Source organism: Leptonychotes weddellii, chromosome 8 (genome assembly GCF_054177405.1).
Source record: "Leptonychotes weddellii isolate Sample4059 chromosome 8, ASM5417740v2, whole genome shotgun sequence".
NCBI classification, from domain to species: domain Eukaryota; kingdom Metazoa; phylum Chordata; class Mammalia; order Carnivora; family Phocidae; genus Leptonychotes; species Leptonychotes weddellii.
This window is the reverse complement of record NC_138376.1, coordinates 23193428-23216315: the sequence shown is the minus strand read 5'-3', so window position 1 is coordinate 23216315 and position 22888 is coordinate 23193428. Positions and strand designations below refer to the sequence as shown.

The 22888-nt window shown below is 58.6% G+C and overlaps 2 protein-coding genes across 3 annotated transcripts; both read left to right on the top strand.

Annotated features, from left to right (window-relative positions):
* Positions 1–332: 332 nt before the first annotated feature.
* On the top strand, positions 333–13572 carry VARS1 (valyl-tRNA synthetase 1). Of its 2 annotated transcripts, none has more exons than XM_081827893.1 (30): positions 333–563; positions 841–1263; positions 2318–2452; positions 2548–2686; positions 2904–3028; positions 3113–3197; positions 3446–3546; positions 3682–3809; positions 6513–6677; positions 6901–6982; positions 7431–7550; positions 7638–7746; positions 7829–7923; positions 8377–8467; positions 8703–8827; positions 8913–9016; positions 9097–9255; positions 9363–9453; positions 9578–9683; positions 9773–9843; positions 9931–10056; positions 10384–10488; positions 10571–10639; positions 10727–10805; positions 10914–11041; positions 11400–11555; positions 11724–11930; positions 12003–12114; positions 12413–12568; positions 13428–13572. In XM_081827893.1, exons 2-29 carry the CDS (start codon positions 877–879, stop codon positions 12526–12528), a joined length of 3516 nt encoding a protein of 1171 aa, XP_081684019.1. In that variant the 5' UTR covers positions 333–563; positions 841–876; the 3' UTR covers positions 12529–12568; positions 13428–13572. The 2 variants fall into 2 exon arrangements, with proteins under 2 accessions (XP_081684019.1, XP_006738511.2); XM_006738448.3 differs by having other exon boundaries at positions 12243–12568.
* Positions 13573–14214: 642 nt separating this feature from the next.
* VWA7 (von Willebrand factor A domain containing 7) lies at positions 14215–22706 on the top strand. The gene is given in 21 exon segments (XM_081827538.1): positions 14215–14233; positions 14363–14517; positions 14519–14545; positions 14881–14922; positions 15135–15374; positions 15826–15922; positions 16522–16545; positions 16548–16631; positions 17067–17213; positions 17216–17261; positions 17380–17549; positions 18584–18646; positions 18649–18695; positions 18922–19038; positions 19499–19684; positions 20185–20317; positions 20424–20576; positions 20691–20783; positions 21329–21630; positions 21668–22191; positions 22296–22706. Coding segments are annotated over 21 exon segments (2853 nt in total). The 3' UTR covers positions 22480–22706.
* The last annotated feature ends 182 nt before the right edge of the window (positions 22707–22888 follow it).

The window sequence follows — 22888 nt, the reverse complement described above, 5'->3', positions numbered from 1 at the left end:
CTAAAGGACCTTCCGGGCCGTCCAGCGTGACGCCTGCTTCTGCGGGAGGCACCGATGCTCCGGGAGCAGGCTGGGCGCCCCCGGGGTCCTCGGCCGGCAGCGCCCGGCCCGCGGGTTCCCGGGCTGCCCGCTGGGTGCCGCCCTCACGCCCGGCCCGCCCGAGGACCCGCGCGGGGTGCCCGCGGTGGCGCCTGACGGGAGCGCGGTCCCGGGAGCGTCCTCCGCTCCTGTGCCCGCGCCCCGCGCCGTCCCTCGTGAGCGCGGCCGGCGGCGGGCGGCGCGGCCCCGGGCGGATGTCGGGCAGGACAGCCCCCGCCCGCGCAGGCGGAGCACGGCCGCCCGCGCCAGGACCCGCGGGCCCGGAAACGCTCGTTGTCACAAAGGGGGGGAAACACGTGGGCGCCCACGGCCCGGCGGCGGTCGCAGGGAGCTGGGGTCGCCTCGAGAACCGCCCACCGTCCCCGCCCGGCCGAGTCCTCGGCTCCGGCCGTCAGGCCGGTCCACCTTCGGCCGGCCTCCGGCCGCGAGGTGGCTGTCCGGCTCGGCGTGACCACCTCCCGCCAGTACGTACCTGCGGCCCGAGCCCGCGTCCTCCTGGACGCCGAGGGGCTGGTTGCCCCGAGCCTCCCGCAGTCCCCGAGCACGCGCGATCATGGGGAGTCTCCCATTGGCACTGCCACTCCGAGAGCCGGGCCCTTGGCTCTTAAGGCCGGGTCAGACCTCCAGCCCTGGGGGTCCCAGACGCCTGCGGTACAGGAGTCCCCACGGGGTCCCCTCTGTTCTCCCAGTAGGACGCCTCTGCCCTCCCCTCAGTCATCCCCTGTCTCTCTTGCTCCTTAGGTTTTCTTCCACCTCGTTCGGACCCCCTGCGTAACCATGTCCATCCTGTATGTCTCCCCTCACCCCGACGCCTTCCCCAGCCTGCGTGCCCTTATAGCGGCGCGCTATGGGGAGGCTGGGGAGGGGCCGGGCTGGGGAGGAGCCCACCCCCGAATCTGTCTCCAGCCGCCTCCGACCAGCAGGACTCCCTTTCCCCCACCCCGCCTGCCCGCCCTGGAGCAGGGGCCCGGTGGGCTCTGGGTGTGGGGGGCCACCGCTGTGGCCCAGCTGCTGTGGCCGGCAGGCCTGGGGGGCCCTGGCGGTAGCCGGGCCGCCGTCCTGGTCCAACAGTGGGTCAGTTATGCCGACACGGAGCTAATACCAGCTGCCTGTGGAGCAACGCTGCCGGCCTTGGGACTCCGGAGCTCTGCCCAGGACCCCCAGGTGAGTGGGAAGAAGAAGGGAAGAAGGAAGAGGGGGGAATTTAGAAGAAAGAGTAGAATGGGTAATGAGACTGGCAGACAGGGTGTCAGAGGTGGAGAAACACTGATCACGTCCCAGATTGCCACCTGGTATGATAACCTTGGGCAGGTTTCTTAAACTGAGTCTTGGTCTTCCCATCTTTGAGAGTGGAAATTTCCATGTCGAGAAACACTTTTGAGAAGATGGAAAGAGGTGTGCAGAGTATAGTCTGGTGCCAGGTGTTTTAAAGTCTGGGAGTAGAAGTTTGAGGAGTCTGAAGCTGATGAACGTGGTTACTGAGAAACATAGAAAAAGACTGGAGAGAAGAGAGGCAAGTGGGGTGGGAGAGGTAGCTGTGCTCGGGGAGATGGAGAAGGCAAATGAGGAGGGGAAGGAAGGGAGAGGAGAGAGGACTAGACCAGACTGAGGCTGTGAGTCCAAAGCAGACCACCTCCTTGCAGAGTTTTGAGCACATGGTGGATCCTTAGTATTTCTTCAATGAATGAATGAGTGAATGAGATGAATATGTGACCCTGGCTTGCTCCCTCAATTTCTTGCTTACTCTGTCTACCATAGAAGTCCCCTCTCTGGAATGCCTTGTCCCCCTCAGCCTGATTTATTTTTCTTCATAACACTTAACGGAGAAAAATAGGATAATGCGTTCTGTATTTGCACGTTTACTGTCTCCCCCACTGGACTGTAAGTAAACTCCACCAGTCAGGGTCTGTGCTTGTCTCCACATTCTTCATAGAGAAGTGCCGGACCTATAGTAGGTGCTTAATAAATAAATACTTCTTGAAGCAATTACTGGGTTGTCTTATGCAATCTTTAACTTCTGATGTTTAATATATTGCTTCTGGTACATAGTAAGTGTTCAGCAGGAATTTATTGAACAAATGGGAATACGTTTGTTATGATCTTTGGCCTCAGGTGGTGATTTGTGGGAGCAGAAGGGGGCCACATGGATTGGGTGGGGATAGGGGTGGGGATTGAGGTGGGCCAAACCTTGTCTCATAGCCCTTCCCTGTCCTGCTAGGCTGCCCTGGAGGCCCTGGGTCGGGCCCTGAGCCCCTTGGAAGAGTGGCTTCGGCTGCACACCTACCTGGCCGGGGAGGCCCCCACACTGGCTGACCTGGCGGCTGTCACAGCCTTGCTGCTGCCTTTCCGTTACGTGAGTTGCTGGGGCCTGGGGAAGAACGAGGGCAGCTGTCCTCATACCTCGCGAGAGGGTGACTAAGGGTGTTTCATTTCGTTTCACCCTCCCAGGTCCTGGAGCCCTCTGCGCGCCGGGTCTGGGGCAATGTGACGCGCTGGTTCATCACGTGTGTCCAGCAGCCAGAATTCCGGGCGGTGCTGGGAGAGGTGGTTCTGCACTCGGGGGCCAGACCCCTCTCTCAACAGCCAGGTGAGGAGGGCTTGCTCTGGGCCTTCTCTGTAGCTCACTTTCCTTTTTTCTTTTAGGAATGGCGGAGTCACTCGGGAAGGGGCCTGAGGGAGGGTGAGGTGGGAAACCAGCACGGGGAGCCCTGGGGCGGCTGGAATGGCCCATCTGAAGCATCATGGCATGGTTAACAGAGAGGGTCCCCAGTGGGCTAAGTTGGCATTTCTGTGCCTCTCTCTAGGCCCTGAGGTCCCTGCACCCCCAAAGACGGCTACTCAACTCAAGAAAGAGGCAAAGAAACGGGAGAAGCTAGAGAAATTCCAACAGAAGCAAAAGACCCAGCAGCAGCAACCACCCCCAGCAGAGGTGAGAAGCTAAGGGTCGAACTGGAAGGTTGGCACCGTGGTGGGTGGATGATCTCTCTGCCTATAACTTTTCCCTCCCAAGCAGAAGAAACCAAAACCAGAGAAGAGGGGGAAACAGGATCCTGGGGTCATTACCTATGACCTCCCAACCCCAGCTGGGGAAAAGAAAGGTATGAGAAGGGGGAAAGGACCCCCACCCTTCATTTCCACCCTCCTCAGCTGCTGCTTTCCTTGGTGTTACCCCTTCCTGCTCTGCCCTTGCTCCCACCACTTGGCTTTGGAGGGTTTGCACAGCCCCCCAGATTTTCCAGTGCCTGTCTGTCCTATGATGTGAGCCACAGAGGCCCGGCGCCTCTGCTGGCCCATTGTCCCAGCTGCTCCCAGCCTCAGGCACTGACCCTCCCCATCTCTCCCCCAGATGTCAGTGGCACCATGCCCGACTCCTACAGCCCTCAGTATGTGGAAGCTGCCTGGTACCCTTGGTGGGAGCAGCAGGGCTTTTTCAAGCCAGAGTATGGAGTGAGTGGGCTCTGCTGCCCAGGCCTGGAGGACATGTGGGAGGGCGACAGCAGGGCCGAGGGACCCATTGCCTGGGAGGGGGCCGGGAGAGGGATGGAAGGCCTTAGCATGTGCCCATTCTTCCTCCCCCATCAGCGTTCCAGTGTGTCCGCACCAAATCCCCGGGGAATCTTCATGATGTGCATCCCACCCCCCAATGTGACAGGCTCCCTGCACCTGGGCCACGCACTCACCAATGCCATCCAGGACTCCCTGACCCGATGGTAAGCTCCTGTCCTCTCTTTCCACCAGTTCCCTCTGCCTTCTCTGCCTCCTCTTTAGTCCTCCCTTCTCTTCCTGAACAGTTCTCTGTCCTCTCTTCTTCCATATGGGCCCTCAGCTGTGCCCCCTGGTGGTGATCCGCTTCTGTCCCCATCAAGTCCCATATCCCATCAGGAGCGCCCTCCCTTAGGCAACCAGCACCCTTCGCTTGCAGACTCTCCTCTCCCTTGTCTTGCTACTAAAAATAACTTTATTTTGAGTTAAACAAGAAATATGTAAATATGTTTTTGTAAGAAATTTAAAGCTTTAAGTCTCTTTGACTACGTTTCTGTGGACCTATTCCCTCGCAAAATTTAGCCATTATTACCACTTTTATGTGTATCATTCCAGATCTTTTATCTGTTTACTTACAAATACGTGTATCCATAGAAACTTATAATTTTCTTTTTGGGTGGGTTTTTCTCTTTTCTATTCTTTAACATAAGAGACTCAAACCAAACATGTTACTCCACAGCTTTTTTTCTTATACTTAGCAGTTTATTTGGGAGATCTTTCCTTGTTCTTGTACACAGACTGACTTCATTTTCTTTCATTGTGCCGTAGCATAATGTGGCTATACCATAATGGAGTCACTTCCTTAATAATGGTTGTTGCCTGATTTTTCTCTCTCGAACACCTGGCTGGAACGCACATTCTGTATATGCTTTCTCAAGTGTGAGTGGAAGGATTTCTCTGGTGTACTACCGGGAAGTGAAACCGCTCCGTTGGAGGGGCATGCTTATATTAAGTTGCCTCCAAAACGGCGTCAGGGACTTACACCTCCGTGAACTGCCTGTGAGGGCATTCATTTCCCCACGCCCTTTCCGACCCTGGACGTTACTGGTGTGTGTCTGCCAATCTGATGGGCAAAAACATGGTACCTCTGTTACTCCTGATTCCGAGGCCATGCCTGTTCGTGTTTCTCGGCCAGTGAGGTTTCCTTCTACGTAAATCATCTGTACCTATCTTTCATCTGTTTTCCTGTTGATTCTGTTTTTTTTCTTTAGTTGGTTTGTTGGAAGATTCTTTAATATTCTGGATACTGGTGTTTTGGTTTGTTACGTGTATTGTGAATGTTTCCACCTGTTCTAGCATTTGCTCCTGCCCCTGACACATGAACAGTATTCACAAATATATAACCTAGTATTCCACGTGACAAGTCCCTTTAAAAAAGTACTTTTATTTATTTTAGAGAGAGAGCACGAGCAGGGAAAGGGGCAGGGGGAGAGAGTGAGAGAGACATGCAGACTCCCCGCTGAGCGCAGAGCCCGAGGCGGGGCTCCATCCCAGGACCCAGAGATTGTGACCTGAGCTGAAATCAAGAGTCGGACGCTTAACCAACTGAGCCACCCAGGCGCCCCTAAAAATGTATTTTAAAGCAACTTTTTATTTTTGGAAGCAAGAGCTTATTATATTTTAAGTTTTGAAAAGTTTTTCTAGAGTCCTACTTCCTAAATTAACTTGGTCGAAAAATACTTACTGGACGTCACTATGCCAGCTCCGCTCTGGGCACTGGGGATACAACATCAGATTGAGAATTTTGCAAGGAATTGAAACCTGCAAAAACAGAGTTGTGTTAAATACATGTAAAACACAATGGTCAAGTTATTAACAGAAAAGAATGCACGTTTAGAAAACTCAAGGTAGGGCGCCTGGGTGGCACAGTTGGTTGGGTGACTGCCTTCTGCTCAGGTCATGATCCTGGAGTCCCGGGATCGAGTCCCGCATCGGGCTCCCTGCTCAGCGGGGAGTCTGCTTCTCCCTCTGACCCTCCCCCCCCATGCTCTCTCTATCTCATTCTCTCTCTCAAATAAATACATTTAAAAATCTTAAAAAAAAAAACTCAAGGTAGCAGCCTTTTATTTATCTATGTATTTGAGAGGAGGTGGGGGGCACAAGGTGGGAGAGGGGCAGGGAGAGTGGGAGAAGCAGGCTCCCTGCTGAGCAGGGAGCCCGATGCGGGGCTCGATCCCAGGACCCTGGGATCATGACCTGAGCCGAAGGCAGGTGCTTAACGACTGAGCCACCCAGGCGTCCCTCAGGCGCCCTGGTTTGCCAGTAGTTCTTTAACTTTGTGTCTTGTTAAAGAAGGCCTCTCCTACCTCAAAGTTAGAAACATTTTCATCTGTGTTGTTTTTTTCTTTTTAGTTTTGAAAAGTATGTCGTTTTTTTCCTAATGCTTTTCTGATAGTGTTGAGTTCACGAATCGGACCAGGATTTACCTTTATGAATATTGGGAAGTAGGGCAGTAATCACTAGTTGTCCCGAACAGATTTATTCAGTTGATCGTCATTTCCCTACTGATAGGAAATGTTACTTTCGACGAATACTAAATTTGCTCAGATCTGTTTCCAGACACCGTTGACACCGTTTTGTTCCCTTAATCTGTAACTCTGTTTCTCCGTAGTAACTCACTGTTTGAATAATCGTAACCCTCTCCTACGTCTGGCTTTCTGGTTGGGCACAGGCCTCCTTGTTCTTTTGTCAAATTGCCTTGGCTGTCCTTGCACGTCTCTCCCTGACTAATTTTAGAATTGGGAGGATCCCTCCCCACCTCCCCTTTCTTTCCTGAGTCCATTAACTCCCTGCTCAGGAGCCCCTCCCTCTTCCTTTGGTGCCAGGTCCACTGGCCCACTCACCTCGGGTCCTCTTGGCTCTTCCCACAGGCACCGCATGCGCGGGGAGACCACCCTGTGGAACCCTGGCTGTGACCACGCGGGCATTGCCACCCAGGTGGTGGTGGAGAAGAAGCTCTGGCGCGAGCAGGGCCTGAGCCGGCACCAGCTGGGCCGAGAGGCCTTCCTGCAGGAGGTCTGGAAGTGGAAGGAGGAGTGAGTGTGCAGCGCCCCGTCCCCTGTCCAGATAAGACCTCTGTAGCCTCCGGCCCTGGCTGCAGGGCCAGGCCCTCACAGAGGCTGAGGTTCAGTTGGCTCTGGGGCCCAGGTCACTTTCAGAGGGACGAGTGATTCTCCATCCCGTCCTGTCCCGTCAGCCACCTCATGTCTCCCTCCAGCCCAGGCCTGAGTGCCTCCGGGCCTGTCTGTCCACTTCCAGGAAAGGTGACCGGATTTACCACCAACTGAAGAAGCTTGGCAGCTCCTTGGACTGGAATCGAGCCTGTTTCACCATGGACCCTGTGAGTAGGAGGGGTCTCAGGCCTGGGGCAGGAGTGGGAAGCTCCCCAGAGCGAGTGATCCACGGAAGAGCACACACGCTGTGGCCCTCCTCTAGGAGGGGAGCCCACCACCCATAGGAAACCACTAAGGGCTCAGCTACAAATATCACTTCTTGCCCCTTCTCATGGCCCTTGGTTCCCGGGGAGCTCACATTCTTCCAGATGGCACATGATAGGGCCTCCCCATGGAGCCTGAACTCCCAGGATTCTCCACTAGCACCTGTCCCTAGCTGAGTGGCTTCCTGTGTCCCCATAGCCCTCTCTCTTCAAGAAAAGTACTTCTCCCCTCCAGCCCTCAAAGGGGTCTGTGAGCTAGACGGTGGGACTCCGGACAGCCCGGGTCTCACCGGATCCTGCTGCCTGGGCTCCTGGGCAGCTGGGCCCAGCTCTGCCTCCCCCTGCTCCCCAGAAACTCTCCGCAGCTGTGACAGAGGCCTTTGTCCGGCTCCACGAGGAAGGAGTCATCTACCGCAGTACCCGCCTTGTCAACTGGTCCTGCAGCCTCAACTCTGCCATCTCCGACATCGAGGTGTGCCCCCACCCCCGGCCCAGGCTCTCTCCATCTCCGCCCCCAGCCCTGGCTTCTAGGCCACTTCTCTTAATACCCATGTCACAGGTGGATAAGAAGGAGCTGACAGGTCGCACTCTGCTCTCCGTGCCTGGCTACAAGGAGAAGGTGGAATTTGGGGTCCTTGTCTCTTTCGCCTACAAGGTCCAAGGCTCAGGTAGGAGCCGGGGGCACCAGGGTCCTGGGCTGGGTGGAGAAGGGGCCAGAGCTGAGACCCACAGGGCCGCATGTCACCCCAGACAGTGACGAGGAGGTGGTGGTGGCAACAACTCGGATCGAAACAATGCTGGGAGACGTGGCTGTAGCTGTGCACCCCAAAGATCCTAGATACCAGGTGTGGCCAGGGTGCTGCCCACAGCTCGGGAGGATTGCTGGCTGGAAGGGGCTCCCACACTGTGAATGAGGGTGGGGTGGGCACGGAGCCCCTTGGCTGAGGAGAAAATTGGCTTAGAAACTCATCTTCAGGGGCGCCTGGGTGGCTCAGTCGTTAGGCGTCTGCCTTCGGCTCAGGTCATGGTCCCGGGGTCCTGGGATCGAGCCCCGCATCGGGCTCCCTGCTCCGCGGGAAGCCTGCTTCTCCCTCTCCCACTCCCCCTGCTTGGGTTCCCTCTCTCGCTGTCTCTCTCTGTCAAATAAATAAATAAAATCTTTTTAAAAAAAGAAACTCATCTTCAGTTCCTTTCTGGCCCTGAAGATGGAATTTGGGTGTTGGGACAATCAGGGCCCTGGATAGGAGGGAGTTGGGTCCAGGCCTTCTTGAACTTTTGACGTCACCCTCTGTCCCCAGCACCTGAAGGGGAAGAGCGTGATCCATCCATTCTTGTCTCGGAGCCTCCCCATTGTCTTTGACGATTTTGTGGACGTGGAGTTTGGCACAGGTGAGCAGGGGGCTGTCCTCTGGAGAGAGGAGGCCATGAGGCGCACTCCAGTCATTCATCTTCCCTCTCGAAGAAAAAGAAACAAGCTTTTCCTGAAGCAGCAGGACCTGGGCTGGATTTCAGGGACTGTACTAGAGAAGGGTGGTCTGGGAGCCACATCTTTCAGCAAAAGGGGGTGGTAGAAAGAGACTCCACCGAGTCCCTCATGCCCCGGGCCCCCCCACGCACACCCCAGGTGCGGTGAAGATCACCCCCGCACACGACCAGAACGACTATGAGGTTGGGCAGCGGCACGGATTGGAGGCCATCAGCATCATGGACTCCCGAGGGGCCCTCATCAACGTGCCCCCGCCTTTCCTGGTGAGACTGCTGGGGGTGCGGGGGCCAGGTCAAGAGACAGTGGGCTACCTAAGCACAGCCGCGATGGGGCCCGTCTCCCACCCAGGGCCTACCCAGGTTTGAGGCCAGGAAGGCGGTGCTGGAGGCACTGAAGGAGCGGGGACTGTTCCGGAGCGTCGAGGACAACCCCATGGTGGTGCCGCTTTGCAAGTGAGTCTGGAGGCCGGGGTGGGGAAGGGGCTCCTTGCGGCGCTCCACCCCTTGATCACCCCACCCGTGTGTCCCCACAGCCGGTCCAAGGATGTGGTGGAGCCTCTGCTGCGGCCGCAGTGGTACGTGCGCTGTGGGGAGATGGCCCAGGCCGCCAGTGCTGCTGTGACACGGGGCGACCTCCGCATCCTCCCTGAGGCCCATCAGCGGACGTGGCATGCCTGGATGGACAACATCCGGTGCGTCGGCCCCTCGGTGTGGGGAGGGGCATTGGCTGAGAGGCCAGGCAGGGCACAGGCCAGGGCACCTCCCTCCCCTGCCTGATTCCCCCCCGCCCCCCTCGCAGGGACTGGTGCATCTCCCGGCAGCTGTGGTGGGGCCATCGCATCCCAGCCTACTTCGTCACAGTCAGTGACCCCGCCGTGCCCCCGGGGCAGGTGAGACCTGGGCTGGAGCTGGACACTGGCCCATCTCCAGGAGCTGTGGTTTCCTTGGGTCCTCGCTGGCGGGAGGGGGCGGAGCAAGGCCGAGGCGCCCCCTGGGCACTCACTCTGCCTGCAGGACCCAGATGGGCGGTACTGGGTGAGTGGGCGCAGCGAGGCCGAGGCCCGGGAGAAGGCAGCCAAGGAATTTGGAGTGTCCCCTGACAAGATCAGTCTCCAGCAAGGCAAGGCAGGGTCTGGGGGGTGGAGGGCAGAGCCGGGGCTCTGATCCTCCTCTCTCCTTCCTCTGACGTCTGACCTTGGCCTCCCTCAGATGAGGATGTACTGGACACCTGGTTTTCTTCTGGCCTCTTCCCCTTCTCCATCTTCGGCTGGCCCAACCAGGTATGTTCCTGAGGGACCAGCTCAGGGTGGGGTGGGGATCTGGGAGGTGGGTGCTTGGCCCCCCCTCATGCCCTGCTCTGCCCCCAGTCAGAAGATCTGAGTGTGTTCTACCCGGGGACGCTGCTGGAGACGGGCCATGACATCCTCTTCTTCTGGGTGGCCAGGATGGTCATGCTTGGCCTGAAGCTCACTGGCAAGCTGCCCTTCAGAGAGGTGTGAAGACTGCCGAGACCCATCCCACAGTCCCTATCTCACCCCCTTCCCGTGCTACAGCTCGGGCTCAGCATGCATGGGGACACAGGGCACAGCCTGGCCAGGGAGGGCTCGTGGGGACTGAAAGCCGGCCGGGGCTGCACGCGGTGATTCTGTGCCCTGGCTTCCTGGAGGAGGGAGTACCTCTAATTCCCATGAAGGTGCTGAGTGGACTGGCAGGGACACCGAGGGGTCGGAGGTTCGGTATGGGGCCAACTCGGTGCAGGGCCCGGGGCAGGCACTGGGGTCTGGGTGAGGAGACACATGGTCGTGGGCCTTCCCTGCCAGGTCTACCTCCACGCCATCGTGCGAGATGCCCACGGCCGAAAGATGAGCAAGTCTCTAGGCAATGTCATCGACCCCCTGGACGTCATCCACGGAGTCTCCCTGCAGGTGGGGCTCTGCTCTGGGCCAGGCTGGGAAGGGCCGTGGGGCTGTGGCCACGGCCCCCTGACCGCTCCCACCTCACCCTCAGGGCCTCCACGACCAGTTACTGAGCAGCAACCTGGATCCCAGTGAGGTGGAGAAGGCTAAAGAAGGGCAGGTACGGAGGGCGGGCTCTGGGGCTAGAGTGTGGGCCGAGGGAGGTGCAGCTGCCTCAAGGCGCCCCCCCATTGACTCCTCCCCACAGAAGGCAGACTTCCCAGCGGGGATTCCCGAGTGTGGCACCGACGCCCTCCGGTTTGGACTCTGTGCCTACACGTCCCAGGGTATGGCCTCTCAAACCTCTCAGCCAAGTCCCTTCCCCTTCCCCTTCCCCAAGGTGGGCACGAGTCGGGAGGGAGAACGGTAAGGATTCACCCTTCGCTCCCGCCCAGGTCGTGACATCAACCTGGACGTGAACCGGATATTGGGCTACCGCCACTTCTGCAACAAGCTCTGGAACGCCACCAAGTTTGCCCTCCGGGGCCTTGGGAAGGGTTTTGTGCCCTCACCGACCTCTGAGGTGAGAACCCGCTAGGCAGCGCAGTGGGCAGCACCACACAGAGGCTGCACGCCGGCCACCAGGCATCAGGCGTGGCCCGTGCTGTCAGGATCCCAGCCACGGAGTCAGGTGGCCCTGGAGGAGCCTTCATGTAACTGAGGGGACGGGTGGACACAGGACAGACAGTTACAGTGAAAGCCGGGGGCATTGGGGAGGGCCTCTCCGTTTTCCTCCCCAAACTGAGCACATGATGGTGGCTTCAGACCTATCAGGCTCCTGGAATGCAGGCCTGCCCGTGGTTCCTGCCCCCCCCGAGGCTTCTGCCTCCCTTCCCCTGGGCATATGGGACCTCCTAGCTGATACGCTCCTTCTTCCCAAGCCTGGAGGCCACGAGAGCCTGGTGGACCGCTGGATCCGCAGCCGGCTGACTGAGGCCGTGAGGCTTAGCAACCAAGGCTTCCAGGCCTACGATTTCCCAGCTGTCACCACTGCCCAGTACAGCTTCTGGCTCTATGAGCTCTGTGATGTCTACCTGGTGAGAAGCGGACCGGGGTGGGGGGGTGCGGCAGAGCCCTGGGCCTCACTTTGCCGGTGGCTGGCCATGGGACCTGGGCCAACCTGTCACCTTCCCGGTCCTCCAGGCACAGGGAGGCCTGGAGGCTAGACCTTTTCCACCCGAGCCCTGTGCTTCCCGGTCCCCTAGGAGTGCCTGAAGCCCGTGCTGAATGGGGTGGACCAAGTGGTGGCCGAATGTGCTCGCCAGACCCTCTATACCTGCCTGGACGTTGGCCTGCGGCTGCTGTCACCCTTCATGCCCTTCGTGACCGAGGAGCTGTTCCAGAGGCTGCCCCGGCGGACACTGCAAGCTCCCCCTAGCCTCTGTGTTACCCCCTATCCGGAGCCCTCAGAGGTACGGGGTATGGCTGGAGGTGGGGGCTCTGGCCTGCCCCCCAGCCGCCCTCACCCCCTCCTCCCCCCGCAGTGTTCCTGGAAGGACCCTGAGGCTGAAGCTGCCATGGACCTGGCCCTAAGCATAACGCGAGCTGTGCGTTCCCTGCGGGCGGACTACAACCTCACCCGGATCCGGCCTGACTGTGAGCCTCAGGCCCCCACCCCCACCCGTCCCTCTGTCTCCTCTGTCCACTCTGGGACCATTGTCTGGCGCGGTGCCTCGTGGCGCGTCTCCTCGGAGCCACATCTCTCCTCCCTCCTTGCCTCGCAGGTTTCCTGGAGGTGGCCGACGAGGCCACAGGCGCTCTGGGGTCGGCGGTGTCAGGCTACGTGCAGGCGCTGGCCAGTGCGGGTGTGGTGGCCGTCCTGGCCCTGGGGGCCCCTGTGCCGCAGGGCTGTGCCGTGGCCCTGGCCTCTGACCGCTGCTCCGTCCACCTGCAGCTGCAGGGGCTGGTGGACCCGGCGCGGGAGCTGGGCAAGCTGCAGGCCAAGCGCAGCGAGGCACAGCGCCAGGCCCAGCGTCTGCGGGAGCGCCGCGCCGCCGCGGGCTACCCTAGCAAGGTGCCCCTCGACGTCCAGGAGGCAGACAGAGCCAAGGTGTGCGGGGTGGGCGGGCACTCCTTCTCCGCTTCCCTCCCCATGCGCTCCCTCCATCATCAGACCCCATCCCCACAGCTGCGTGCTGCCCAGCCCTGGGCAGTCACGGGGCAGCAGGTAGCCTGGGCCCCTTGAACAGGTGGGGTCTGCGTAATCCGTCCCCTTACACGAGGAACAGCCGGGAGCAGGGGCATAGTCCAGGGTCACACAAGCAAGGTGAGGATGGAGGCAGACCTAGAACCAGGTATCCTGCCTCCCAGCCAGAGCCCTCGTGCCTGCCCCGGTGCCCGGAACTTGGCATCCCACATGCCTGGAGCTGGTCTGGGGACCACCTACATTCAGGAAGCCCAGCGGGCTCACCTGGGATCTCTCCAGCGGGGAGCAGTGGGGTGAACCGCATGGACGCAGACAGAAATGAGCAGAGTTCTCCTGGAAGCCCGCGCAGGGCCCGGGGTATTACCACTGCCATTTTACAAATGAGGGCCCTGTGCCTGCCTAGGAGCCTCTGTCCCGAACCCCTGTGCCCCACCGTCCACCCGGGGGCGGGGCTGCTGGCTCTGAGGCCCCTTTGTTTTTTGGGGACTGACCACTCTAGCAGAAGGCAAGACCTGGGAGCTCAGGGATGCTGGAAGAGAAGGCGGGTGCTGCTGGGGAGGCCGGTGAGAATTAGGGGGGAGCGGGCCGGCCAGGCTCACACAGTCCCCAGAGTACTCCCTGCCTGTGGTCCTCAGCCATCTTTCCAACTCGGACCCCTCTGCCATCGTGGGCATGGGCTGTGCCCCCGCTCCTGGCATTTGTCTCCTCTCTTGGGCCTGGGTCCTCACCACCCACTGCCCCCTCTCCCTTGCTCCACCCCCAGCTCCAACAGACAGAAGCAGAGCTCAGGAAGGTGGATGAGGCCATCGCGCTGTTCCAGAAGATGCTGTGATTACACCCGACTCCGGTCCTCATAACCCCCAGTGTCCACCATGGGGGTGGCAGCAATAAAATATTTTGCCACAAAACCAGCTGTTTGTGCGTGCTGGGGCGGTGGGGGGGAGCACTGAGGGCCTGGGTGCCTGCGCCCTCGGACACAGTGGGCACGAGCAGTGCGAGGGCTGCCGGCCAGGCCAGAGGCACTGGCTGGGCAGAGAGGTGCGTCTGTCTGGGTCTGTCCCTGGCACTGAGCCAGGCCTGAGTCAGGTTGCTTACTCCCTTCCTCCTGCCAGCTCTTCTCCACTCACCTGTGCCCTCCGGCTGAGGGACGCCCGCCCTGGTGCCGGCTGCTGCCTGTGGCCTTGGGCGGGCATGAGTAGAAGGGCCGGGGGCTGCCCCACCTGCCGCCCCCGCCCAGGCCTCCCTCCCCCTCCGCTGGGTCCCGCTTAGGTTAAGTATAACTCTGACTTAAGTGCCCTGTGACACCACGCCCCAGCGGCCCTGCCGGAGACCCAGCAACCAGGTAGGGGACAGGCCTAGAGAGGGGACTCAAGACTTTGTGTGCGTGGGGGTGTGGGAGGGGTGACAGCCTGGTGGTGGGGAGGGGGGTCCTAGCGGAGGAGCCTCAGCCCCTCTCCTGCAGGTGCCGGGCCCTATTAGCCTGATAAGGCCCTCAGGTAATCTGGGCGACTGAGGAAAGAGGGTGGGGAAACCAGCTGGGGACCCGTCGGATGCCTAAGATAAACGCAAGTGCCCAGGGAGACAAACTGTTGGGCCTGACCAGGACTCGGCAGCTGCTTCCTGCTCTTGAGTGCCTTCTGTCCCCCAGGTCCATGTCCCAGCCATGCTCCCCGCAGATGGTCCCCTCTCCCACCTGAGTCCCTCGGCTGCCGCTGCCTCCCGCAACTTCCTTCTTCCCCAACATCTGGAGCCTCCTGGCCGCCCTGGGCTCCGTCACCCACCAGCACCTGATGGAGGAAGCGGCCCTCTGTGTCACCCTGCGGCTTTTCCCGGAGCAGCCGCCCTCAGGGCAGCCCCCCAGTTCGTCTTGAGGACTTCCTGGTGAGCGTCCCCAGGCCCTGTCACATCCCAGTTGGATTCCCCAATTCCCTGGGACTTCTACTCCCTGAGGGCCCTGCTTGCCAAGAGAAAGGACATCCTCTCTTCCGCACCTCCCCACGTCTATCGCCTGACAATACCCAAGAGTCCTGGTCCTGAAATCAAGAGCCCCCACTCCTTAGAAAGGTCCAGAATTGCCCCGCCTTCGTAGGGCCCAGCTCCCTCGTAGGGCCCAGCACTCTCAATTCCTTGCACACCTGACCCGAGTGACAGCTGCTGAGGAAATGTGGGCAATAGTCCAATCCCAGGGGCCCTGTCCCCAAACCCACTCTCTCCAGGGCCGCACTCTCCTCACCAACGACCTCTTTGCTGCCTACTTCTTTTTTTTTTTTTAAGATTTTATTTATTTATTTGACAGAGACACAGCGAGAGAGGGAACACAAACCGGGGGAGTGGGAGAGGGAGAAGCAGGCTTCCCAGGGAACAGGGAGCCCGATGCGGGGCTCGATCCCAGGACCCTGGGGTCATGACCTGAGCCGAAGGCAGACGCTCAACGACTGAGCCGCCCAGGCGCCCCTTTGCTGCCTACTTGGGACCTGGGTTTCCTTCTCGGCAGTTCCGAGCAGCCTTAGGTGAGGTGTCTCGGGCCAACGCAGCCCAGGACTTCCTGCCAACATCTGGGAACGACCCTGACCTGCACTTCAATGCCGAGCGGCTGGGCCAGGGCCGCATGCTCCCGGCGGGGACTCTCCGGGCGGCCATGGGGGCGGCCAGAGCCCTGGAGCACACCCTGGCCCGCCAGTGCCTCGGCGCTGCGCTTCATGCTTTGCAGGTGAGAACAGCCTGAAACGGTCATTGAGGGGGAGGGCTTCACTCAGGGTCTTCCCATCGCCCAGATAGAAGCTTCCTCACGGTGCCTCCTTGATCACACCTCCCCCTGATCAAGAAGGGATGGGGGCTGCTTGCCAAAGCCCTGAGGCTGGTCCCCAGGTCCCTAGGTCTGGTGGGAAGAGCAGGAGGCCTTGTGGCTGGAGAGAAGAGGGAGGCGGGAGGTCTGAGGTGGGCCTTTGGGCTCTGAGTGAGATGGGGAGGAAACACTGGGAGACTCCCACTTGGGGAAAGCCCCCTCCTGGGCAACGGGCAGAGCCCGTGGAGCGCACTTGGGGTAAGAGGAGGCTTTCCAGATGGGGAACTCAAAGGGCTTTCCAGATGGGGAACTCAAAGGAGTGGGAGTAAGGGCTGGAGATTGTGGTGACAGTCCCCTTCTGTCCCCTCCCCGCGAGGATTTCGACAGTCACAGCAACTGGGTGGACCTGGGGCGGCAGCAGCCACACCCTCAGCTCCTCTGGCTGAGGCAGGAGCTCGGGAGCCTGGCACGAGGTACGGCCATGACCCTGGAGCTGGGGGAATCCCATAGAGCCGCATCCTGTCACCCTACCCAGCCACTGTGTCACATCCTCAGGCCGCATAGGATGTGACATTGCTTCTTCTCTGGAATGACCTGTGAGGTCCCCCAGCCCAGCCAAAGGCCAGGTCATTTAGGTAGTTTCCCCAAGGTCACAGGGGGAGGACAGAGCCAGGACCAAGGTCTGCAGACCTCCACTGAGTTCTCTTTCATGTGGCTTCCTCCCCCAACATGGCATGAAGCATTCAGGGCTCTCCCTCACAGTCCCCTCTTCCTTCCACCTGCACTATGACCGGAAGCTGCCTCCTGCCCACTACAAGTTGGCTTCCTGTCCACAGCTCACAGAGGGCTCTATCCCTGCAGTACTGCTCCCCACGCTTCTGGGTTTCCTAGCACAGTCCCCGTCTCAAATACTGTCTCATCACCAGACAATGTCCAGGTTTTTGTTCAGAAAGCCTAGAAGAGTACATATGGGCTTTGGCCAGCTGGGGAGAAAGCCAAAGTTTGGATGGACAGGGATAAAGGTCAGTGGTGGCAGAATCTTGGGCTCTAGACCGCTGTCCTCTCTTCCCAGTAGGCGATCCTGCCTGCTCTGATTGTGAGAGTTGAGCTGCCCTGGGAATTTGCTGGGCTTTACACTCCTCACGTCTGGCTACTTTGGAACTCATCCCTCCAAACCTCCAGGTACCAGGCAGAAGTAAGGGGAGAAAGGCCCTTCCTTTCCCCTGGCCCTCTCCTTAGGGATTTCAGAACTGTAGGCCCTTGTCCCATTTCCTATGGCATCACTTCCTGGAAGAAGGCGAGGACGTTGGGAATGGGGTGGGTGGATGGAGGCCCACTGAGGAGGCCATGATTGTTGCTGAGGGTGGAGAGCTTCTTACTCAGCTGTTGAGACTTCTCCATTACCCAACAGCAGCTTTTGGGGGTTGACTGGGGGGATTAGGGGATGCACCGTGTACTGTGATCACTGACCCCTCAGGATTCACTCCAGTTTGCCCTCCACAAACCATCATCTTTCCTGCTGGTCCTTTGCTGAAGACTGAGAGGTCAGACCAGGTCAAAGAGGGCCTAGTTCTCTTAGGAGGCAGTGGCTTGCCCAGATCTCTTCCCGCAACCCAGGGAAATGTAGCCATGGGGCCGTTTTGACCGGAGCAGCTCCCAGCCACCACAGGGCAGCAATCAACAAAGAGAGCACAGCCCCGGGCTTCTCTCCCCACCACATGCTGCACCTCCAGGCAGCAAAACTGGCCCTTCTGGCCTCCATCCAGCCTTCAGTCTCCTGAGAAACCACCTGGGAGACAGGGGTTTCTCTGGGTGAGTGGCCTCTGCGAGATGCGCTCCTTAATGGGCATGTGCTCCTGGGGGAGCTGAGTAAACAGGGGCTGGGGACAAATGTGCAGACTCTTCCCGGTGTCTTCGGCCTGCCCTCCAGGCTGCTGGACATCAGCCCGGCCTCCAGCCTGAGCTTTGTCCTGGACACCACGGGCAGTATGGGTGAGGAGATCAATGCTGCCAAAATCCAGGCTCGCCACATTGTGGAACAGCGACGGGGCTGCCCCATGGAGCCTGTCCACTACGTCCTGGTGCCTTTCCAAGATCCAGGTAACTGTGGTCTGGGGAGGATAGTGGAAGGAAGGAAAGTCCAGGGCAAGGGGTAAATGCCACTGGTGGGGAAGTGGGCCTCGTGGCTCCACTTCCTTAACAAAATGGTAACACTTCCTGTGGTTGAGTCTTTATGTGTACCCGCGTGCATATAGGAAACAATCGGCCACTTCTGTTTCCAAAATGGTAGCACTTTCCATATGAGGTTAATCATGATCTGTGCTTAGGCTTCCATGCTAATCAGCCATTCTCAATTCTCTCCATTTCCTGTAGGTGGATGTTGGGATGAGGACGGGGGTTGGTGGGTGCAGGCCCCCGTGAAGCCTCTGAGACAGTTGGTTATCATGTACTTCCTTCCCCCACTGAACTGGAAGTCAGACCATCTGACCTGGGTCGACCAGTCACTGTGCATCCTTAGGCTGATCATTTAGCCTTTTTTGCCTCAATTTCATCATCCATAAAGTGGGTCAGTACTTGTCTTATCCTGCCTATCTCCTAGGGTTGAAATGACCATCAAATACCCATAGGACTGAGAACTCCCTATGGGCAGGAGTTGAGTCTGATTTACCTGCATGAATCTCACAGTAGCTGGCATTTAATAGGGGCTTAACACACATTTGATGAAGTTTTGAATATTTAAGAATTTAGCACTTATTATGGGTCAAAGCACTATTCTAAGGTTTACAAAATCAGCTCATTTAGTCCTAATGACACTCCGAGGTAAGTACTGTTATTTTTCTGACTTTTCTGGTGAGGAAACTGAGGCCCAGGTCTTTTTCATACTTACACACACACCCAGGAAAGGCCCGCTCAGGACCACAGGAGATGCCACTCTGTTAAGGAAATGAGGTCCACTTCCCCGCAAGGTAACTAGCCCTTGCCCTGCCCCGCACATATAAATATAAGGGAATATTGTTATTTCCATACTTGTTTGCCCCTGGAGCACAGCAGGCCTCTTGACTGGGGAGGTGGTCCTGGGTAGGGATAGGGGATCCCTCTCCTCACTCACCTCAACCTCCCTTCTGCCTCCCCAGGGTTTGGCCCTGTCTTTACAACCAGTGACCCTGACAGCTTCTGGCAACAACTCAATGAGATCCATGCCTTGGGGGTGGAGATGAGCCTGACATGTGCCTGTCAGCCCTGGAGGTCTGCCCTCCCCCTCCCTTCTTCTCCCTCCCCTTTCCAGGTCCCACCACCAAGGGGAACTAGAGTCTTCCTGGGACCTCCACCTCCCACCCCGCCCTCAGAGCTTAGTCCCCCTAGCTTCCCTCCAGGGTTCCAGGGTTCTATTCCCTTCAGTTCTGTCCTCCCTGGTTCTACCCATTCCCCCGCCGCTGCCATTTTTAATACCAGCGCTCCCCCTCTCTGCCAGCCGGTTCTGCTGCACACCCCTCCACTCTCAGACAGCTTTGTCTTCACAGACGCCTCCCCCAAGGACGCCATGCTCGCCAGCCAGGTGGAATCCTTGACTCAGGAGTGGCACTGCAGAGTGAGCACAGCTGATGGGAGACCCGCTGTAGCCACCCAGGGATGCGGGGAACCCTATGGCGACAACCTCCTAATGAGCCTCACCCCACACTCTGGTGGCCGCACCAGCCTTGGCGTGGGGTGGGAGAAGCAGACAATGAGTGTAACGTTTCTGGATCCCTTATTTGTGCGGAATTCATATTTGAACCTGTCGCCAACAAACCACTTGAAGAACTGGAGATCTAGCTGCCAACAATCCACCATGTGGGTGACATATGGTGACAGTTACAAGGGAGTGGCAACTACTAAGTGAAGGCCTAGGGGTTGTGTCACTGGGAGACCCTGCAGTGGCAGTCAGAGGGCAGACAGGGAACTTGCCACTGGTCATCAGCTCTGTAGAGCGCCTGGGCACAGGAGACCCCCGTTCACAGTGGTAGACGGCACTGGGAATACTCAAGACCTGGCCTCTCTTCTGGGCACAGGTGACATTCCTAGTGACTGAAGACCCATCGAGGGTTCAGGGCCGAGCTCGGCGTGAGGTCTTGTCCCCTCTGCGTTTTGAGCCATACGAAGCAGTGGCCCTGACCTCAGGAGGAGAGGTCATCTTCACCAAAGACCAGCACATTCAGGATGTGGCTGCCATTGTTGGGGACAGCATGGCTGACGTGGTGAGTAAGTGTGGGCGCCCAGAAGGACTAATGTTTTCAGCTGAGAACTAAGGGTGTGGGTGATGACACGGCCTTTCCCGTTCTCATAGGTTAATGGTTTAACACTGCCGTGTTGCCACCGCAGTCAGAAGGGTGGGAAAGGAAGTTTCTCTGCCTCTGAGATCCACGGCTGCCCACCTTCCACATTGCTCCTTCCTGGTGGGTACTGCCCCTGTCCCCCAGCCTTGGCCTCCAGCAGTCTGTCCTCAGGGCTACCACAGGAAGTCCTGCCATCTTTTAAGGAGGGACAAGAAGCGATGGCCTCACCCTCAATCCCTTGCCTCCACTTTGTTGTTGACCGTAATTCCCTCCCTGGTCCTCTGCCCCCCTCTATCACGGGCTTCCCTTCTCCACATGTGACTTAGTTTTCTTCTGTCTCCACCCTTCTCCTGCCTTTGTTCCTACACCTCATTCACTGCCTTATCTTCTCCCCCATTTTGTGCTTCTGCCCATCCTTCAAGGTTACCCTTCCCCTGGAACCTCCTGTTGTGGTGTCTGGGAGGCCACTTGTGTTCAGTGTGGATATGCTGCTCCAGAGGGTCACAGTTCAGATCCACAGGGAGGTCAGCAGCTTCTAGATCAGGAACCCTGCAGGCATACTTCCCCGTGTGTGTCTCGAGGCGGAGGGAAGAAGGGAGGAGAATGAAGGGTGACATCCTAAAGGACGGGAATTGTCCCATGAATCCCCCACTCCCATCAGGGGTCTCCCAGGGCCAGGAGGAAGGCGAGGGGCCTCTAGGTCACACGCGCCGCTTTGGGCAGTTCTGCATAGTTACCGTGAATGACCCCCCACAGACAGGGACCTGGGAGATCTGGGTCACAGCTGAGGACGCGCCCAGGGTGAGAGTGCAAGGTAAGGAGGGAGATATTCCTGGGAAGGGAAGGGAAGGGAAGGCTGCAGAGCTCGGAGAACACTAGCAGTCACATTCATCGCAAGAAGGTCTCTGATTGCCTTGGCCCTCCTCAGCTCAGACATCCCTGGACTTCCTCTTCTACTTTCAGATTCCCATGGAGGATGGCCCCCACCCTGGCCTCTACCCCCTGACTCAGCCAGTTGCAGGTGTATCTATCCCCCTGCCCCAACTTGTCCATTATTATTTTTTTAAAGATTTTATTTATTTATTCGAGAGAGAGCACGAGCGAGAGCACAAGTGGCGGGGAGGGGCAGAGGGAGAGGGAGAAGCAGGCTCCCCGCTGAGCAAGGAGCCCGATGCAAGGCTTGATCCCAGGACCCCGGGATCATGACCTGAGCCAAAGGCAGACGCTTAACTGAGCCACCCAGGTGCCCCCATTATATATTATATATATAATTATATATTTAAATTTTTATTGAGTTATATATAATGAAGTGCATTAAACTGAAATACGCACTGGATGGATTGCATATAATGCACCCATGTAACCATCCCTCCGTTCAAGATTTAGAACATTTCCAGCATCCCAGAATCTTTACTGACCCTGCCCAACAATATCCCTCAGAGGTAGCCCCTTTTCTCCATCCATACTCCCCAGGGGTAACCCCTATTCCAAAAGCCATTTGTTTTTTTCTCCCTGTCTCCGACTCTCCTGCGGACCATCGTTCTCCCCTCTGGTCCCCTGTCCCAGGCCTCCAGAGCCAGCTGCTGGTAGAGGTGACAGGGCTGGGCTCCAGAGGCAACCCCGGAGATGCTCGGCCGCATTTCTCCCACGTCGTCCTTCGAGGGGTCCCGGAGGGTACCGAGCGGGGCCGGGTGCCTCTGGAGCCCACGGGACCGCGGCAGCGAGGTGTCCTCGCGGCCTCGCTCCCGCCCGCGCTTCTGTCCACCGCGGGACGCTTCTCTCTGGAGCTGGTCGGCCGGACGGAGAGGGGCGGGGCCTGCACCGAGCGGCCCCCCCAGCCCTGCACCGTGGTCCCGGTGCTTCGGGAGGTGAGACGCCAGGGGAAGGTGCGGGTGGGGCCCCGAGAGAGGTGCCGCGGCTCCTGCCCTGACCCGCCCTCCGCCCTGCTCCGCAGCTCGGCGGCTCGCCAGCTTCTCGGGCCCTCAGGATCTCGACCTTAGGCCATCTGTCAGCCCCAGCTTCCCTCTCACCTCCAACCTCTCCGTGTACAGCCCCCGAACCCTCCTGCTCAGTTCTGGCCCACCTTTCGGTTCCCGGGTGTGGGAGTCTGGTGCCTTAAGCCCCGCCTACAGCGGCCTCCGCTGGGCGCTCAGAGTCTCGCCTGGCCTCGCCTCCTTGCCGGCGCTTGGCTCGGACCCTCGGACCCTCGGACCCTCGGCTCGCAGCTCTTCGGAGCCCGGGCCTTCAGCCAGGCGTGTGTGTCCACTTGGCAGGGTTCGCCTGGAACTGAATGAGTCCGCCTGGGGACGCCTGTGGTTGGAGGTCCCGGACTCAGCCGCGCCAGACTCCGTGGTGACGGTGACTGTGACCTCGACAGGTCGGGAGGCCAGCCCAGTGCCCCCGACCCACGCCTTCCTCCAGCTCCTAGTGCTGGGCCCGGCCCGCAGGTGAGGCACCCCCGTTCCCATCGCAGGCCACGCAGGCTAAGGGGGGGGGCGCTGTAGGCCTAATTTGGGTACAGACACCCTGACAGTCTCTCCCCCTTCTCCGCAGGACCGCTGGCCGCCCCTGCCCACTCATTTGGCCCCATCCTCGCCTCAACCAGCCCTGCCTCCACTTTGGTGACTCGGGGGAGGGCCGGGGGAGGGCGGGTGGGCAACCCCTGGTGGGGCACAGCTGGAGGGGTGCTGCTCCTACTAGGCCTGGCCAACTGGTAACACAGGAGGGATGGGTCTCCAGAGCTCTTTTCAATCCTGCTCCTTTGGTGAGAAGGTAACATGGGCCTCGGGACCCCACCTCTCTCAGCTGGAGGTTTTCTTTCTCAGGCACTTGTCCCTCTCTTTCTTAGTGAGATTGGGAAAGAGGGCAATGGATTTTCCCACAGTGCACTTTCTCTAACGCTGGTGGGAACCAAACCAAATACCTCTTTGTGGAGAAAGTTGGTTCCTATCTCTCCACAGCATCTCTTTATTCCACTATTTATTCGTGCTTTCCCAAGCTCAGGTAGAAGGAAAGATGTATGGGGAGGAGACTAAGGTTGGGAGTGAGGTTTATTTATAGAATTGTTCTTATTTGAAATTCTGAAGAAGCGCCTATTTTATTTTTGTATTTAAAGTTGAAGGACAG

Excerpts from the sequence above, each read along its gene's own strand:
- VARS1 (XM_006738448.3), top strand. The coding sequence starts at position 877 with ATGTCCATCCTGTATGTCTCCCCTCACCCCGACGCCTTCCCCAGCCTG. Across the intron at positions 3,029-3,112 it reads AGCAACCACCCCCAGCAGAG|AAGAAACCAAAACCAGAGAA; the intron begins GTGAGAAGCTAA and ends CCTCCCAAGCAG. Across the intron at positions 10,806-10,913 it reads CTGTGCCTACACGTCCCAGG|GTCGTGACATCAACCTGGAC; the intron begins GTATGGCCTCTC and ends GCTCCCGCCCAG.